At 49.2% G+C, this 18099-nt stretch overlaps 2 protein-coding genes across 2 annotated transcripts in view; both read left to right on the forward strand.

Moving 5' to 3' along the window:
- The window catches only part of LOC131211314 (mitogen-activated protein kinase 1), a 39555-nt gene extending 31475 nt beyond the window's left edge, over positions 1-8080 (forward strand). The window contains exons 4-8 of the mRNA XM_058204732.1: positions 2627-2737; positions 4592-4726; positions 4803-4919; positions 5012-5368; positions 7150-8080. Coding sequence (XP_058060715.1) covers positions 2627-2737; positions 4592-4726; positions 4803-4919; positions 5012-5368; positions 7150-7281 — 852 coding nt within the window. The 3' untranslated portion in view covers positions 7282-8080. The remainder of the gene's footprint in view (positions 1-2626; positions 2738-4591; positions 4727-4802; positions 4920-5011; positions 5369-7149) is intronic.
- Positions 8081-13573: 5493 nt separating this feature from the next.
- LOC131211317 (uncharacterized) overlaps positions 13574-18099 on the forward strand; it is an 8057-nt gene continuing 3531 nt past the window's right edge. The window contains exons 1-3 of the mRNA XM_058204734.1: positions 13574-14271; positions 17379-17473; positions 17571-17674. Of these exons, the coding sequence (XP_058060717.1) occupies positions 17392-17473; positions 17571-17674 (186 nt within the window). The 5' untranslated portion in view covers positions 13574-14271; positions 17379-17391. The remainder of the gene's footprint in view (positions 14272-17378; positions 17474-17570; positions 17675-18099) is intronic.

Raw genomic sequence — 18099 nt, forward strand, 5'->3', positions numbered from 1 at the left:
GCGCCATTATTTTCTGCTCGCTGCGGGGATTTTAATGAAATTAATCCCACTGCGCGCCGTACGCCCACTCGCGACAGCCGAGTGGTTTGTGGTCTGGGTGTTGGTCATGCTTTTCCACACTGGCCCCCCGCCCGGTTCAGGCCGGGCTGACATCACCGTCCGGCGAAGATAGACCTGCTCTCATCCTGCTGGAGTGTTTGTGCATCGTCGTGGGGCCACTTGAATCTGACTCATTGGCTAGGCATTCTTCCCGTCTCGCGTTGCTCATTGTCTCAGGAGAGGCAGCAAAGGCGCGCGTCATGGGGCGGACGGCGGCCGAGTTGCGAAACGGTCACGTGGCGTGATAAGATTCTAATCTCCGCGGTTTTTTTTTCTCACACATTCCACCCCCACGCGGGAACGCTGTAAAAATGAAGGTCATGAATGGCCCCCACAGGTGGGAGGTGCAAATTAACACGGTACGGTAAGAAAGCTCCGATACAGGGTAGTGCAGTGTTTAATCCACGTCGAGTTGGCGTGGCGTGTCGCGCTGTCTCGATACTGCTTTAAGCTTAACTTTTTGTAAATTCTGTTACTACAATATTTTAAAATTTTGAAACAATGCTGAATCACATGAAGTGAAGCGAGTGAGCCTAACGATTTACTAAACAGGTCTGTTTTCTCTCCAAAAAATTGCCTTGCATTGTCCATTGTAAGTACACAACTCCTTTACATTTTTTGGACCTCTTACAAGTGGTTATGTGATTGTACCGGGTCAACTGCTTTATAGAGTTTAGACAAAAAGTGGATTGCTGAGCGAAATTCCATTGAAATGCAAAATTTAAAGTGGCTCTCGCTACCTCTAACCGAGGTGTAGCTCTAATCTCGGAACGCTCTCGCCGCACTGTGGATTGGATTAATTGACAGAGTATTAAAATCTCATCGGGCGATAAGCATGCTCTCACCTTCGATGGGGCGCCGGTTCATGTTCGCTTCATTCTCACTGGGTGATGCGACAGTTTCTCTTTCAAAACTCACCATCGCATTCAACGTGTTCTTTGATCGGCCCCGGCTGGCGGAGTAAATCTCGTCTGTGCCACAAGAAAAATGTAGCACATCCACATGCTGGCAGGCAGTCTTGGCAGTCTTTTGCCGAAAGGTACCAAACGGATGGTGGTAAATTGATTGCATTTGTAATCCCCGTTGATTCCAGAGACAGGGGAACGCACACCCCAACGGACGGAACGGATTTCTCCGGGCACGAAAGCAAACGATGATTTGGCGTAATGAGGCGTCATTTTCTCGTGTGCAGAGTAAGAACAGGATCATGGTTGATTGTGTTAACCCAAGAGGGCACCAGCCGTGCGTGGATGTTATCGTACCGACCGACGACCGACCAAACAGCTCAATCATCACCCTGGCGCGGCGGAGTTCGATCAACAGCACGACCGCCCGAAAAGTGAACCTATGGGATTGGCAAAGTTTTCGTCCTGACCGAAGGGATGCTACCGGCAGATGATCTCCGGTGTTGGCGCCTTGTAGGCTTGTAGTGCACGGTGAACTTCACATTGAACCCCACGGCGGTGATGGTCCCGGTTCCGGGCTAGAAGGGGCCGACCGTTTTGCTGCGCGCTGACACGTTATCCTGACGATGCTGTCTAAGAAATGAAATAAATGACGTGCCATCACTGTCGGTTGGCGCGAGTACGTACGCAATTATTTGCCCCGCGGCCACGTTTGTGATAGATGATGAAGTTACGAAGTGTGCTGTGAAGATATCTTTGCCGTTGCCACGGTAACGTTTAAACCTGCCCAAAGCTAGTGAGTGCTTTTGGCTCTGGTGATTGGTACCTCTGTTCGGGTTGGTCGGACCCCTTACCCCGAGTAGGTGAGTGTGTCCGGCGGTGACACTTCCCGAGCAGCTTTCCTGTTGAGCGTGAACGACTTCGTTTCGTTTTTAATTTTCGTTCACCAACAAAGCAAGGGCGATTCGAAGGACACAGCTCACTCGACGCTCCCGGGCGGTTGCTGTCATTTGCCCGCTGTCCAGGAAATTTTTAAAACCCGTCATAGTGGAGGCTGTGTGGTAACAAAATTTCTTCATCTTTACAGTGCATTAAAGTGGAACCAAAGTTCGCCGGAATTTGCAGGCATTCGATGGGGCACGATTTTTTACTTGCTCCTTGTGCCCTGAGGCGCGCAATGTTGCTTGGGTTTTCCTGGGTCACCAATTTCCGCCGGCGAACGGGGACGGGGTTGGATACAAAAAGTTCGGGCTACAGTTCGAGCCCTTGCCGGCGGGCGTCTGCGACGGGAAAATAAACCGAATCAGCCGGGACCGGAACCGCACCCCGTTCGGGGAAAGGGAACCATCGTCGTCGGGGATGGGTACCACCGTCCGGGTTTCCTCTTTTGTTTGTTGATCTTTTCCTCGGAAGAAAGAGATCCCTGTTTTTGCCTTCCAAAAAGCGACCGCCCTCTGGCATCATGTAACGGTGGCGCGGGGCACGAACAACGCGGACCACCATGTTGCTCGATGGTCTAATTTAACTTTCACCTTCGCACTCGTTCGTACTTCGGGCGCAGCGGGTCCGTGTTTTTCCGGCTTTGCTAACCTTAACCTGTCTCTTCTTTTCTTTACTTGCAGATCATAGATATAAGAGATATCCTCCGGGTGCCTAGTATAGAGCAGATGAAAGATGTATATATTGTTCAGTGCTTAATGGAGACTGATCTATACAAACTGCTAAAAACACAGGTGAGTTGTTGTCCGCTTCGGCTGTGTATTATCCCAATTCGTTTCCCTCTTCAAAGGATTTCGTTTATCTCACCAGCAAGCTACCAGTTTCATTCATGACCCAGTTACTCATTGAGGTTCTTCGCGGAAAGTTACACCGCAGAAGTAAATACATGCAAAATGCGGTTTCCGAAATTACGTTAGAAGCTTCGTTATGTTGCTCGGGAACGAATCGCGAGAAGACAATTCATAATTCTTCGTCGAATGTCCAATAGTCTGTTACACGCTAACAATTATCTCTTTTAGTGAGTTCAATTTCTAAGAAAGAGCTTGACCAAGAATGGTTGCAATTGTCATTTCGTGGTATTATGTCCTCAATAGAGTAACTACGGGATGGGTTGTTATCGTCCAACAGCCTTCGGCTAGCTATTGACGAGGCATCGTCCAAAATCATGGTACCCGAAAAGGATCAATTTGTCGAATTTTTGTCGACAAATGAACTGCTCCGGTTTGCCAATCAACTTAACCCTCCCACCCAGTCCATTATGATTTATGCTTCTGCGTTCCGAGATGAATATGAATGAACGCTTTTGTCGTTGCCCAGCGCCATAACCTCCACTCCGAAGCCCCCCTCATAACAATTGCAACCTTCAGCGTGAATGAAACGTAACCGCTTCTGACTTGACCGGGACCGCTTCTACTGCTGCAGTATCGATCCTGCGTCGGGGACCACAATTTATCATACCGTCAATGCAAATTTTTGGCCCAATTGACGGTTGATTGTTGCCCGAGGGGCGCGCACCATTCTCAAGATTTCATAACCTCTGAAACAGGAGCGCACCGTGTGCTGGGACGAAAACGGACTGTTCTGTCTCTGGCCCCGTCGATCGTCTGCCTTTTTCAGCAAAATGGCCACCCACCCAAACACTGGCGCGCACAGCACCACGAAAGCACACCCCTCAACGGAGATGATTGATTAAATGACCCTTATCCTGGGGCTGTCGCCATAAATTGCTCCTCCTAACTCAATGGACGTCACCGAGAGAGAGAGCCCGGACGGACCGAACAAGGCTGAAGTTCAGGTGAAATTGTTTGCCGAACTGTGTGCTGCCGTGCGCGGGGAGACCGGTTGTCTGTCTCACGGGGTCGGTAGCTTTTTCTCCCGAAGCGTCCCAGGTCGGTCGGTTTTCTGGGTATTTGTTGAATTTCAACCTTCAACCGGTGCTGTTCCTTCGGATGGGGCTCCTCGGGCCCGTTGAGCTGCTAAGAAAATGGGCATATTCTACGGACTAATTATTTATTGATAGCATCCGCATCCTTCTACGTTCGGGTTTTTTTTTTCGCCGTGGGGCGATACGGTAGGATACGGCTGGCAGTGCCTGGCTAATGGACCAGATCAACCGGATGGATCGTTGGCTCGTGCTGTGCGGGCCGCGCTACATCCGTCTCGCTCGGTAAGCTCTCAAGACACTCGAAATTGAATTTAGATGGAAATCCATTTACTTCGTCATAATATTAAATCTGTTGAAATGTGTTTCAGCAGCTTTGCTGTGTGTTCGCGACTCTCGGCTACAAAATTTTGTCCATATAAAGCAATCCGCGTGCAACATTCGGAAGGTTTCTCCGGGGCCACACCTATCTGTTTGCAGAGTGTTATTTTTGGATAGCATAACATTGCAAATTATTGCTACATTCGGTGGCGTCACGACGCGGGGCCTATTTTGGGGACACGGCAGACCTATGCATATCGGAAGCCTTGCGAATGTCGTTTCGATTGGCCTAGGACCTGCGACGCGACACGCGTCACTCGTTCCACGTAACGCCGAGCTACTGATTCATTCCGTTACTTTTTGCTTCTCGTTTCCTCTTTTGCAGAGACTAAGTAACGATCATATCTGTTATTTCCTGTACCAAATACTTCGTGGCCTGAAGTACATTCACTCGGCAAACGTGCTGCACAGGGATCTGAAGCCTAGCAATCTGCTGCTGAATACGACATGTGATTTAAAGGTAACGAACGCGCCGATGGAGGCGCCTAGTGCTTCATTCTTTTCGCTTCGCTAATGCTAATTTCTTGTACCAACAGATTTGTGATTTCGGTCTTGCACGTGTAGCCGATCCCGAGCACGATCACACCGGCTTCCTCACGGAGTACGTGGCCACCAGATGGTACCGGGCACCGGAAATTATGCTCAACTCTAAGGTAAGTACGCGTCGGAAGGAAAACGGGGACGCGCGAGCTTCGAGAGTGTAATTCCACGGCTCAATCAACACGCATTTGGCGCTCGTCTGCAGGGCTACACCAAATCGATTGACATCTGGTCGGTCGGCTGCATACTGGCGGAAATGCTGAGCAATCGGCCAATCTTCCCCGGCAAGCACTACCTGGATCAGCTAAATCACATCCTGGGCGTGCTGGGTTCACCGTCGCAGGAGGATCTCGAGTGCATCATCAACGAGAAGGCCCGCAGCTACCTACAGTCGCTGCCGTACAAGCCGAAGGTCCCGTGGTCCCGCCTCTTCCCGAACGCTGATCTGAACGCGCTCGATCTGCTCGGCAAAATGCTGACCTTCAATCCGCACAACCGCATCTCGGTCGAGGATGCCCTGGCCCATCCCTATCTGGAGCAGTACTACGATCCGGCGGACGAGGTAAGAAGCCGTCCCGTCCGTGGGCGTTTGATGGACGGTCACACGGGTGTGCATGTTTGTGGCAGCAGTTAGCGATGCGGTTAATGGTGTTCTAAACGCCATGACACAGCCACACTAGTGTTTGATCGGAGCCGAATCCGTTCGGCTCGCAAGAATGGTCCCCGATGACCATCATCGTGAGGCTCACGGGGTAAAAGTTTTCCGCCTCGGTGAACGAGTTGCATTCAATCGTGATGCTGCACTTGAGTGGCAATCCCAACGGAAGATTATAATTAATCAAACTCAGCCTATCGCCATCGAGTGGTCTGTTTTTGCTAGCTTTCTGCTGGCAGTAACTAATCCTCTGGTACTAAGAAGGAATAAGCAACAATCCTGTTAGGGCCTCTGAAAGCGAGATGAAGCTGCATCTTGAGCTTTCCGTTGAAGCAGCAATTAATGTTAGCGATTGTGTTGCCTCCATCATAAGTGAGGCTAATTCTATTTTAAGGGCCCGGCCAGCCGGAAGACGACAGCAGCAGCAGCAGCCGTCACGAGTGGAAACTTGATTGTGGTGGATTCTTTCGCTCACGATAATCCCATTCCGTAGTGTACGATGGAGGCCAATTTGCAGTGTAATTCAAGTTCGACACGCAACGCTCTAAATGCGCAGCCCACAGCGTCGGTTCCCGCGGACGGCAAGCGGCGTCTGTAGCTAATGGTGACCGGTGGGGTGGCCCACCTGGGCCTCAGGTGCCGAGTTGGAAAATTTGTTCCCCAAAATTACGTACCATCGTGGTCCCGCGCCCATTTGGGTGGTGTTTTTGGAGCGGAGCGGAGCCTCAGCCGCCGCCGCACGGAGCGCGTGGTGATTGAAAGCAAGGTGAAGAAGTCGCTTTTGTCAATTTCGTTACGCAACTTCGGCCAACCATTCAGGCTTCGGTCGCCGAGGGAGGCAATCTCTTGCACATTAATCAATTCGCTTCTGCACACGACGCGAAGCCGACAAAAACTTTGTGGTAACTTTTTTTTTCGACTGCCGACACCGTTTCTGAGAAATATGTCCTTAAGGACACACTGTTTTGTGTGTCGTTTTGCGTTCCCGATGCGATCTGCTACCGTTGCCCGGAATCATCAAACGTTTGTACACGAACGTCGTACGGTCGTGCGGAGCGGTGCCTTTTTGTAGAGATGCTTCGTGTCACTTGACCGCCTCGCAATTAATTTAAAATTGGAAAACTTTGGATTAGAAAGGATTTTCCTTTTGTTTTGGTTTTCGGCTGTTGCTGGAAAATAAGCCGATTCCAGCTTTTGGCGATGTAGACGGAAAGGATGCTGGTTGAGATATGCCCGTTCGATGATGCTGTCCATGACTCCAGCGCAAAAGCTTCGCGCAGAGACCTAGGAATGATTGAAAAATGCCAATTTGTTATGAAGGCACTTTGAAGAACCACTCTACACTCGCAATCATTTCCGGATTGGCAACTTTTGGCCCCGTAGCGCTGCTACTTCCTGTGTTCGCCACTAATCCGGAGCTTTGTTAGAATTTCTCTCAGGAAATAGAATAAAGTTACCGATGAGCCAGCAACGGGAAATTGGCGATCGGGCGATCGTTCTACTCGAGCGCACAGCGACAGAGAAAGGGAGAGTCATTAGTATCGTAAGGTTGAGCACCCAAGGGTGGTGTGTTCCGTTCGGGTGAAGAAAAGGATTTCCTTTTTGTATCCACTGGCACGCCACACAACCACCAGCCGCAGCTCATTAATCATTTGCAATTTTCATTCATTTCATTTGCATCCCTCCAGCCCGTTGCCGAGGAACCGTTCCGCATCGCGATGGAGCTGGACGATCTGCCGAAGGAAACGCTAAAACGATTAATCTTCGAGGAAACGCTACGCTTCAACCACAACGATAACAACCTTCCGGATGGCATGTAAAAAGCGAAACCGATGCACACGACGGCCAAGGGAGAGGGCACCAGCAGCAACTACTACGCGTACGCGTTCGTGTTTCGGGCAAAACCCATTCACTTCACTTCCTGCCCTGGAACGGGTGCGATCTGCCCGCCCGACCGACCGACCGACCGACCGACCGACCGACCGGCGCTACTTATTGGCAAGTTTTTATTCGCGGCAAAGGACGTGTCACTTTCTTCGTTCTCTGTGTATGTGTGTCTGTTTGTGCATGCGACAGTCCCAGAAGCCCGCACACTGTATGCTGCTGCGGGGAACTCTAAACGGGAAATCCGAGAAGAAACACAGTGACAAGAGGCGAGAGAGGGTGGTTGCCAGAGGAGAGGTCTTCACAAAGCTTCACACAACAACCAAACAAAAAACCAGCGGCAAGGGAAAGATCGTGCGTTCCGCAAGCGAGCTCGCAGCACGCAGCAGTGAACGGATCCGGGCCGGTGAGGTTTATTGTTTTCGTTTTGCTTATGAAACTTTTATTTTAATTCGTTTATATCGTACCGAGCAATTAACTTCGAAAATCCCGCCTCAAATGGTGGTCAAATGGTAGAAGAGGCATTTTAAAGTTTCCGTATGTCCGTACGTCCTGTACGCGCGTGTGTGTCAGCGAAGGAAAGTTGCAGTTTGCCAGGAACGAAAGACAGCTTTTGTCGAACCGGCCAGCAACCAGAGGTCCTTCGAATTGCGTGCACTTCATCGCGTACACGAATGTGCGGTGTGTGTATGATAGTAAAAGAATTTCATTTTCTTACATTAGTAAAATATACTTTTTTCGTGTTAAATATGTACATTTGACCGTTTAGGGACGCACACTTGCCGCACACTTTCGCGCGCAGATGTTCATTTTAGGTAATTGATGAGTTCATTTGCGCGCAACAAATATGTCGGCTGCAAACCGCGTAGGGAACGTTTCTCGGGTCACGGCCGGGTATCTTTCAAGCGAGGAGTGGGCTCTGTGTCGTCGGTACTGGCGCGCTCGGGATGCCTGTGAACTTTTTGGCCCACCGCACCAGTTTTTGTGCTGTGCGCGGCTTTAGCTTCGTTTACTCCAACATCCATCCACCTGCCGCGTGGGGTCCCTTTCACCTTTTCGTTGGTAAAATGTGTTGTACGAAATGAGTGAACAGTTGGGCAACATTTACTGCGAGTAAGCAAGATACAAAACGACGTTAGTTCTCACGGCAACATCATGAGACAGCCAGATAGAGAAAGAGAGAACGAAAGAAAGAAAGAGTAAAATTATTCGAAAAGAAAGTCACAGAGACTGATCGTGGTCCCGCCGTGATCAGTCCTCTTTTTAAGATCAGCATCAGCAATCGCGTTGTGCAATAGTATTATTAGAAGAGAGATGCATCACTTAGAACAGGAAAAACATGAAGCCCCAAAACAAGCCATATTATAAGCCATAGTGTGGCGCCGTAGAGTCAATCGAATTCAATTATCAAACTATTTAACAAACAAACCACTAAACAAACAATAGAGACTAAGGCATGGGAGACGCAAGTGCTAGGTATTGCAAGTCAATCAACAGGGATTATGTGCTGGGCTATTTGCGGCTCCTCTTGTGGACGTACGGCGGGCGATATTTTACGGTATCCAAACTTTGATTCCCGTTTCCCACTTGGCTTGAGCGTTATATCGTGTCCTGGTCTTTGAGTGAGTGAAAAGCTCGTCAGCCTGTCAGCCACGTGGTCGCTGTGTTCACGAGCCTCTACCGAGTTCAAATGGTGGCTGATAAAAATCAAACCACAAAGAAAGAGTTCAACAGCCATCAATTAAATTTCAAATTTACCTCGCCAGCCAGCGTACGGAAAAAAACGAGCGGGCGAAACACTGCAACGACAGAGGGCCGGCACCATCCGCCCGTTGGGTGGTTGTTCCACGTGTTGTACACCCGGATAGGTTAATTTAATTAATTTTGCAAATTACTGCGCTCAACCCAGGCTGCTTGTTGACTGGCCTTTTTCCGCTCGGAATATTGTTTTGCCACGGGTTTTCGCGTGTGCCGGGCCTTTTAATTGACGGCAGGCATATTCCGGTGGTAAAACTGGGGGTCGGATATTTCGATACCATTTTCGCCGCAATATACCGGCCGCAACGTGGCAAACCGGTACGGCCAATTGGTCGGGTTGAGCAAACTTAGTTCGTTCATGAACCCCGCGTTACCATCGCATACGTCAGCAGAGTCGTGGCTTAACCGATGCAGCAGCGCCAGCATTTAGCAACACAATAGAGGAACCGATTCTGAACAAGAACATCTAGAAGACGAACGTCGAGATACTACTGCTAGATACGGTGTGCCGTACCACCGTAGCATTCCAGGTCCACTCCGCTTCGGCCAGCTTTTCTCTCTCTCCCCTCCCGGCGCACGGTGCGCAAGACGACGCGATCAGAGGACCGAACGAAGACTTCTTTAGATAGGATGAAACAATGTAGAAGCTTACGTGATCGCCAAAACTGTACGCCGAAAACGAGTGACGCAGAAACGCGGAACAATGGTACTTAATGTAGACAATTGTTTGCAAACAATGATCGAATGGTTAAACAGAACCCCCACCCCCACAGGATGATCCCCTTAACCCTTACAAGCGGGTTCGCGGAAGCCTTGGACGCGGCCAAATAGGCGGTCATACCGTAAGAGTGATTCGCCATAGAAAAGGTATATTGTGTGAGAGGAAGGGAGGCAACATATTTGTCCTTCGGACGGACCCCAGCATCCGGACCGGGTGGTGGCGGCGGCACTGTGTATGTGTATCTCAGTGTGCTCGGTTCCATTGTTTTATGTTTGGGAAAATTTTAACTAATCGTGCATTGTTGTCCATGTTTTTTGGTGGGGAATTCAAATGGAACGTTGTTAGTAGTGTAATTCAGTCTCTTCTAAATCTAATTGTTAACATCAGTGTTCTTCCTTGCCGTTTGCTGGGGAGCGGTGCTGTGCTGTGTGCACCGCCTCTCCCAACATTCAATCGGTCCGTCGATCTCTCCGTTTTTGTTTTCCTGCTCCGAGGACGGGATCCGCAGTTTTTTTAAAGCTCCGCACGAGCGCAAATCGTTTTGCGATGTAAATGACCTGCCGTCGTCGATCTCTCTCGCTCGCGATCCGTGCGAAGCTGTGCACGGTGCGGTGGGCTTGTGACGATCAGCATTAGATATTCAGTGCAACATAAAGAAAAACAACTACCTAGCGATGTAAGTAAATTAACTAGAATAGAGTGAAAAGTCTACAAATTCACGTTGGAAAAAATACCGAACCCCGCGAACTGTGGGAACTGAGTGGAACGGAATCAAAAGCGCGGTTCACGCGACACAGTAACAACAGGTGTTTTGAGAACTCTCTTTTCTCTTATCTCCGGAACCAACTAGTTTCAGATCCCAGCGCTCCCCGCCACCCCAGGACAGAGCTGTGTGTGGCCTCTGAAACCTCTCTTTATGTGTTTCCGTGAAAACGCGAATGGAGCCGTTGAAGCATGGTGTCGCTAAGCGGAGTTTCGGAGGAGTGCAGTGAAAAAGAGAGAAACAAATTTCGATATTCGATCACAGTTTTCCTTCGCGTGTTGTTGTTGGTTGGTATGTAAATTTTTTCGACAAACAAAAAACATGTGTACGAGCAGTTTTCTTCTGGGTGTTAACGTTTTAAACTTTAATCATGATCGGAGAGTTCTCCAGGTTCAGAAAGGGGGGCTCCACAACAAGCAAGCAAACAAACTTTTTCCCCAAAAAAAAACATTGAAACACATACACCACGTGGCATCGATCAACGATGCGCGCGCGGGGCATTTTCTTTACCGATTCGTAGCGGATTAATAAACCCGCAGCAGCACACCACGTTATGTAATTCTATATCAGTATATTGTATAGTGATAAGTCCTGTGGACCGAGGAGGAGGCACACGGTGGTGGAGCAGAAGCGTGTGTTATGTTTATGGCCACCGGTAGAGAAGAAACCCCGACGATGACTGTACTGTGAATGTTTAATGAATTGTGTGAAGCATAAACTAAAACCAAAACAAGATGTAACAAAAACAAAAGGGAAGAATAGTAGTTCAAGTAGATAAAGCTCTTAATTTGTGTGAATTACAAAAACGAATTATACAACCAGAAGAAGAAAACAATGAATTATACAACTTTAGGGTGTGTGGCAAACGGGGAGCAGCGTCCCCTCATCGTTCATGTGTCTGTGTTTGTATAGAGGGAACGGAACACATGGCCGACCCCGATCCGGAGGTACTCTGATTGTGAAGGGACGCCGGCCCGTTTCTAAGCTGTCCGGGGGCGTTGCTTAAGTGTATCTCTTCGTATGTATGTGTATGTTTATCATGAGTTTCGAGAAGGAGACAACAGAGAGTAAAAATCAATCAAATTCAAATATTCAGATGACTCGATTCCATTTTTGGGCGGTGGTCGCACGAGATGCACACGTGGTATTATCGGCTAGACAAAATCCATTTTTTCCGGTACGTTTCCAACAAGCTAATTCTGGTGAATATAACATAAAAGGAGACTATAGAGTTGTAAACGAACGGATGATAAACCACGAATACACGAGCCGTTCACAGTCAGTCTGGATCAACATGCCACACGCATCCTCCGTATCATAGTTGAAACGATTGCTAAAACACACCGCAACACAACTCCCATTTACAAAAAGAAGCAGTATTGTCCACCCGACCGAACACAGGACATCAAAAGCGGCCACAAAGCAGGCACACGATGGGCAAGCCGGTAAAACGCACCGAATGTGGGTGGACACGCGGTGTGATGGGTGTGTACAAGTCAAACACAAATCAGACGATCCATTAAAAATAGGAGAGAATCAATAAAAATAAAGATGAAAACACAACACGAGCTCTGGCTCTCCAAACCCTTGGTAAAAAGAACGATGACGGGTAGTTCGAAAATCGTTAACGGTTGCTGTTCGTTGTCTTTTGAAGCTTCTTTTCAGTGCCTCAGGGTTCTGACGGATAGATGGCGCTGCGATCTGAATCGAATGCACCCGCAGCCATTGGCTGCGTACTTCCGTGGACGAGCGATTTGAAGGTTTGTAACGGTAAAAACACAATTTTTTTCTAACAAACCAAAGGGATTCATTGTTGAGTTTACAACTTGTGGGTATTGCATTTCCTCTTTCTCCTTTTTAGTATGAAACAGCAAACCGTTTGAATCAAAACCAATTAAGGATAGTTCAAATCATGCGGTTCATTCTTCGTGCAGGCCCCGAGAGAGATTCTCAACGCGAGAGCCACACACCGGAACAGGATTAGTCGTTGTTTACCCGTTGTTCACGTCGGACTTTTTTTATTTACTTTCGTTTTACTACTGAACGACCTACAGGAAGCGCGGATGATGTAAGACGCGCCACGCTACGGATGGAATGCTTCCCCATCAAACGATTTCGCGGTTAGTTGACGATGCGCTGCTGCCTCCGCAAAACCTTACGTGTTCCCGTTGCATGTATATGCATTTTTCATCTCATTGAACCTTCCGCACTCCGTACTCTCCCGGGGCGTACCATCAGGCATCACCGATTGATGATTCGTTCCGATTGATGATTATGAGAAGCGAATCAGCGAGGGGCAGTGCAACAGGAGAAACGAGAACCGGCTCGCGCCAGTTGACTGACCTCTGCTGCATCCGATACACTGGCGGTGGGGCTTCAGCCAAAGACTGAAATGCACAACGATTGCGAAGGTAATTTGCCCTGAGACCTTGTTTAATTGTATCTAACATTCGAAGTACGTTGCTTCCCTAGCCATCGAGGCGACAACCGGGAATCGGGGACCGAAATGATGATGTCACGATGTAATCTGTGTACCAACTCTATTCACACCCCAAAATCTCGCCCCAAAGCAACAGCCGATTATCCTTCCCGAGCCAGCAATTCAAGCGGATCCGTGTCGATTGCCGATTAGCGCTAAGCTTTCGTTTTTTATGTCGGGGTTGGAAGGCCACACCTCGTCGTCGGTTTTGACCATCCTGTTTGGCGTGTGTAGCTTGTCACCGAAACGTCATACAGTGGTACCGGCTTCAACCCTTGCTTGCTCTCTCCGGAGGCAGTCGCGCTCCGTGGAGCGACCTTCAACAAACCCCCGTCGGATTGTTTGGACGGCTGACGGAACGTTTGAATCAAAACCGCGGTTCTCTCCTCCGTGCGGTCTCTCGCCGGACTTTGCAGACGCGCTCTCTCTATCGCTCTCGCACCTGCTCATCGGAGAGCCACCCACCGGAACAGGTTTTTGAGGTTAGTCGTTGTTTACCTGTTGTTCGCGTCGGACGTTTGTTGGGCGGAAGGTGGACGAGCAGAAAGTGCGTACGGGCTCCAGCACGGGAGGTCTCTCTAGAACGCCATTCATCATCTGGCCACCGCGGTCAGCAGTGCCCTGAGTTTGCCGTGCGCGCAGTCAATGGTCGCTGAAGAATCTTAAAAAATCTTACCTCCATCAGTGGGCACCAGAGAGCAGCTTAGAAAAGAAAAAGAACTAACCGCGAGTGCGTCTTTGCGTGTGTGTTTGTGTGTCTAATATCGAAAAGCATACCGAAGGAACACGAACTGCGTGCTCATTTCATATACAATTTGCTTCCGTTCTACGGCGCGGCATTCATATCGTTCCATTTTCTCTCGGTGAGGCCGATCACAAGTGAGTCCGGGGCTGCTTCCGGTGCCACCACGCGGTGAAAACTCTTGCGGCGCCACTCTAAATGGTCTGGTGTGACAAATCTGGGTCGATTCCGTGTTCCATGCGCCCGAACGCCATCGCGATGGCGGTCCGGTAGAATTTCGTCCTTAGAGAGAAAGAGAGCTCGCAGGAGCACGGGAGAGAGTGCAGGTTTGGGGCTGGATTTTTATTGTTGTGCCTAATTTTGTACGCCCAGCAAAGGATTGCGGAGACACTTTTCATCGAGCCAACAGCAGCACCGTCCATCGGCACCCACGATCCATTTCCATCAAGGACATCAGCACCAAGTAAGCATTCTGGAACTCTGAAACTGAAAGAGAACGGAGAAAAAGCAACGAAGAAACGAAGCGCACCGCGTTGGCCGCGGGAAATTCGTATGGCTCCCGCCTCCGTGAGTTTGTTGAATAATTCGCCATATTTTCCTTCCCGCACCATTCGGAGGCGCCACATGCGCTGTTACATAAAACAATGTTGACAGCAAATAACGCACCGTGCCGGCTCCGACTTCCGAGTCAGAGCGCCGGAGCGGGTCCCTTAGATCGGACCGGCGAAATGGGTGCATTTCAAACCGTTTTCAAAGCCACGCCACAGAAAACAGGTTCACCTTGAATGTGAGAGCCCGCCCAGGAACCAGCGGCTAGCAACCTTCCCGGGATGATTAGTTTACAACTGTTGCTACTGGCCGGTTTCCTTGGAAATGCAGCCCCTCGTGTGCAGCGTTTACACAGCCTGCTGCTGTTCCCGGCACGAACGAGACCTCCAATGTTTGCTTTGGCCCTCGGGCGGGAGGTTTTCCTTTTCTGGGCTGGTGTTACTGGACGAGAATTTACTCAGTCTCCGCTTGCGCGGGGAGCCCTTTGATATTGACACGCTCTCGACAATTGCGCCACCGTCATCAAATATTTAGCGGCACAATTTTCGCCTGCAACCGGTGTGTCGGGCACGGGAACCGTCTAGCGGGAATAGCGACACGACGCAGCAAATGTTATGTTCTGTGGATATGAATGAACGAAAAAAAAAATTCATTCCAACACTTCTTCCATTTCCAGAACCTGACTCCAATCGGACTTCTACTTTTTCTGTTTGCTCCCTGTATCTGTGAACGACGATTTATAAGATTTTGTAGAGAAATACTGTTTTTTATCATCGAAATCCTTACCTCGACTTCAACTAACCCGTAAAAGCATAGGTCACTGAGATCAGCAGGGGCACCGTACCGAAAGAGCTAACGCGTACCCGTCGGAATGTAATCAAAGGCAACAGCAAAGAAGAAGAAAATGCGTTCATTCTCTGCTTTTCGGCTTCTTGCGTGACGCACATCGCAGCAGGCGACTCGTATCAAACGGTCAACTTTCTAGGGAGGCCGCAGGTATGCTGGGACAGGTATTTGACCTCCGCGGGCCCAACTCTGGCCGTCGGTCAACCGCTTCCGGAGTCGTCGTTTTCACTTTCGGTTACGCAGCCGCGACTACGTCGGCCATCGTAGCTTAGCATCTTAAGCCCTCCACCCGGTGCCAGTGTTGCTGGGCTTTCCCTGTTCTTGGCCGAGCATAGAATTTCGTGTCGATAGCTTTTGAATGCATAGTTGCTCTTCATAAATACCTCGTTTTGGTAATCATTTCCCCTTAGTTTATGAAATAGCTCCAGTCTATCAACAATATCGACGTTCGGGACCGACACAATCTGCCGGAACACCGACGGCCCTGGCTGGGGGAAGCAAATTTCGCATGCTTTCGCTTCCATCATCCAAAAATGAGCCGTGCACAATTCGTGAACGAAATACGGCTGAGTCCATTGTTTCAGCAGGTCTGTGGCTGTGTGGACCTCTACCCGTTGGTTTCGCTCTCCTATACGGTGTTTAATGTTGTTTTGTTTGAAAAAACGTAATCACGTTAATGAATTCATTTGCTACAAGAAAAGGCAGCAGCAGCAGTAAACGGCGGCGCAGTGTTTTGGGCCGACCGGCGGAGTGGAAAGATGTTTAGCTTGTGTAAATACGGAGCTGGCAACCGAGCTGGCCCCGAGCGGTCGCGTCACGCAAGTCCGTCGGATTCGTTACCCGGCTTCAAACGGGACCGGGACACGGCAGTATGCGGGCAGTCGTTTGTGGTCAGCCGCGAACATCATCCCTTGGTTGGTGAGAACCTACGCCGCTCTGCGGCCGAGGTCCGGGCGCGCATCTCGTAAAACTAGAGGCATCTCGTAAAACTTCAAACCCTTCCAGTCGGACCATTGCCGGTCGCCGGTTACGGGCCAGCAAGTGCGTGAATAATTAAAATTGAAGGCACACCGAAAAGGTCTGCACTTTCGGAATGGCGCGCGCTCTCCATACCGCCGCGTGCCCGCCAACCGGAAAGAATTGGCGGAGCAATTTGCATATAATACTCGCGCCAAATGGAAACCCGGTATGGTTTCTTTCACTTCTTTCCTTGTTTGCACCTCGATCTGGTACACTCTCGATCTGGTGCATTTTATTAATTGATTAAATCTTGACCACAAAATGAATTATTCCCAGCCGTGTGCCGAATGTGCCCTCTGCTCGGAAAGGATTTTTCTTTTTGTGAAATGGTGAAAGATTAATTTGCCGTTATACTTTTCTTTTGGTAATTCATTCTGCATTTTCAAGCTGTCCACGGTCCGACGTTCAAATGGCATGAAGTCGAAGAAAGTGTTACATCAACGATTTCGCACTTTATATTATGGTTCCTTTTTATTCTAATGGCATAAAACATACGTTCCCTTACCGAGCCTGGCCGGTATCTGCTGAACCCCGGAAGAATTCTTTTTCCCCTGACAACGGCACAAAATAAAAAGCGTTTCATAACACCAAAAGTAGGTGTCTTCAGTTGACGGGTGCCACAGGCAAAGAAATGCCAGCATGGGGCTGGCCATTAGCCAGAAAGCAATCTCCAGGAAGCTTTCTGGCTCTTCCCGCGAGGGCAGTCTGTTTTGGCACGTCGCTCGCATAAAATATTTACAAATCCCTGACCTCCGCGCGCCGATCGGGAGCCACTGGCAGAAAACGGTGAAGCGTAAACAGCGGCCGGTCCCTACCGGATCGGGTAATTGCTACCGGGTTTTGCCGTTCGCGTAAGTTTTCCAAATAATAAACGTTCGCGAACTCTGCCTGCCCAACCCGGGTGCATTTGTTCGCACTGTTTAAACTTAATCCCCAAACACACCGTTGGATTAGATATGGGGTTTACTGTTGCTGCATCGTAATTACGCGTCAATTTGCATTAGGTCAGTCTCTATAAATAAACCTGTCCGGCGTCTGAAGACTGGAAGCGCGTTTAACAACCGACTAACACCGGCGCGTTAAATTTACGATTTAACATGCGCAAAACTCCCAACCGCAACAGAAACATTAATGTGCATATTTCCGTTCCGACAGAAACCGATCCTCGATGCCATACATTCTCATCCGCGGCAATCTCGCCTCCTACGGTCATAAGCATCCGTTTCGAGTGCTGGTGTCGGGGTTGAAGGGTAAGTCTGCAGAGTCAGCGGTCTCTGGCCGGTAGTGTAATTAATATTCGTTTGTGGCTTCCCGTTTCCCGGCCCGTCCCGATCACCACCACGCTAGCGGCCGACCTCGAGCAGCTGAGCAGATTCCCGTGCGGTGGTTACAGCGATGAATCGACCGTCGTCTATCTGCAGCATCCGTGCGTGATACTGACCGCACTGGAGGTAAGATTACAGGAACTGTAGTTGAGGTTTCAATGCATAAGACAATTATTTGTTTGAAGAAAAATGCGCGTTTTAAATCAAAACGTGAAGCAAGGACATCCGTATTGCCTCCGGCACCTATCGAAGAATACCTATGGAGTATTCGTTGAAGGTTGTAAGAGCTAAACTATGACGAATAACCGTCATTTTGATATAACCGTTTGCATCCATAGGATAATTTGAAGTACGGTTTGGCGTTTAAAAGCGCCGTTATGTAGGCAATCGGCACTACACCTTTTCGTAGTTTTCAGAACGATTTTCTTAAAACACGATGCGATAAGATTTACCGTTTGATACGCCATCATTACTAATCCCATTAAATGGTAATTTAATGATTTCTTTAGCGTTGATGTTGCTATTTTTTATTTTTACTCAGATAAATGCAG

The sequence above is a fragment of the Anopheles bellator genome, chromosome 2 (genome assembly GCF_943735745.2).
Source record: "Anopheles bellator chromosome 2, idAnoBellAS_SP24_06.2, whole genome shotgun sequence".
NCBI lineage: Eukaryota > Metazoa > Arthropoda > Insecta > Diptera > Culicidae > Anopheles > Anopheles bellator.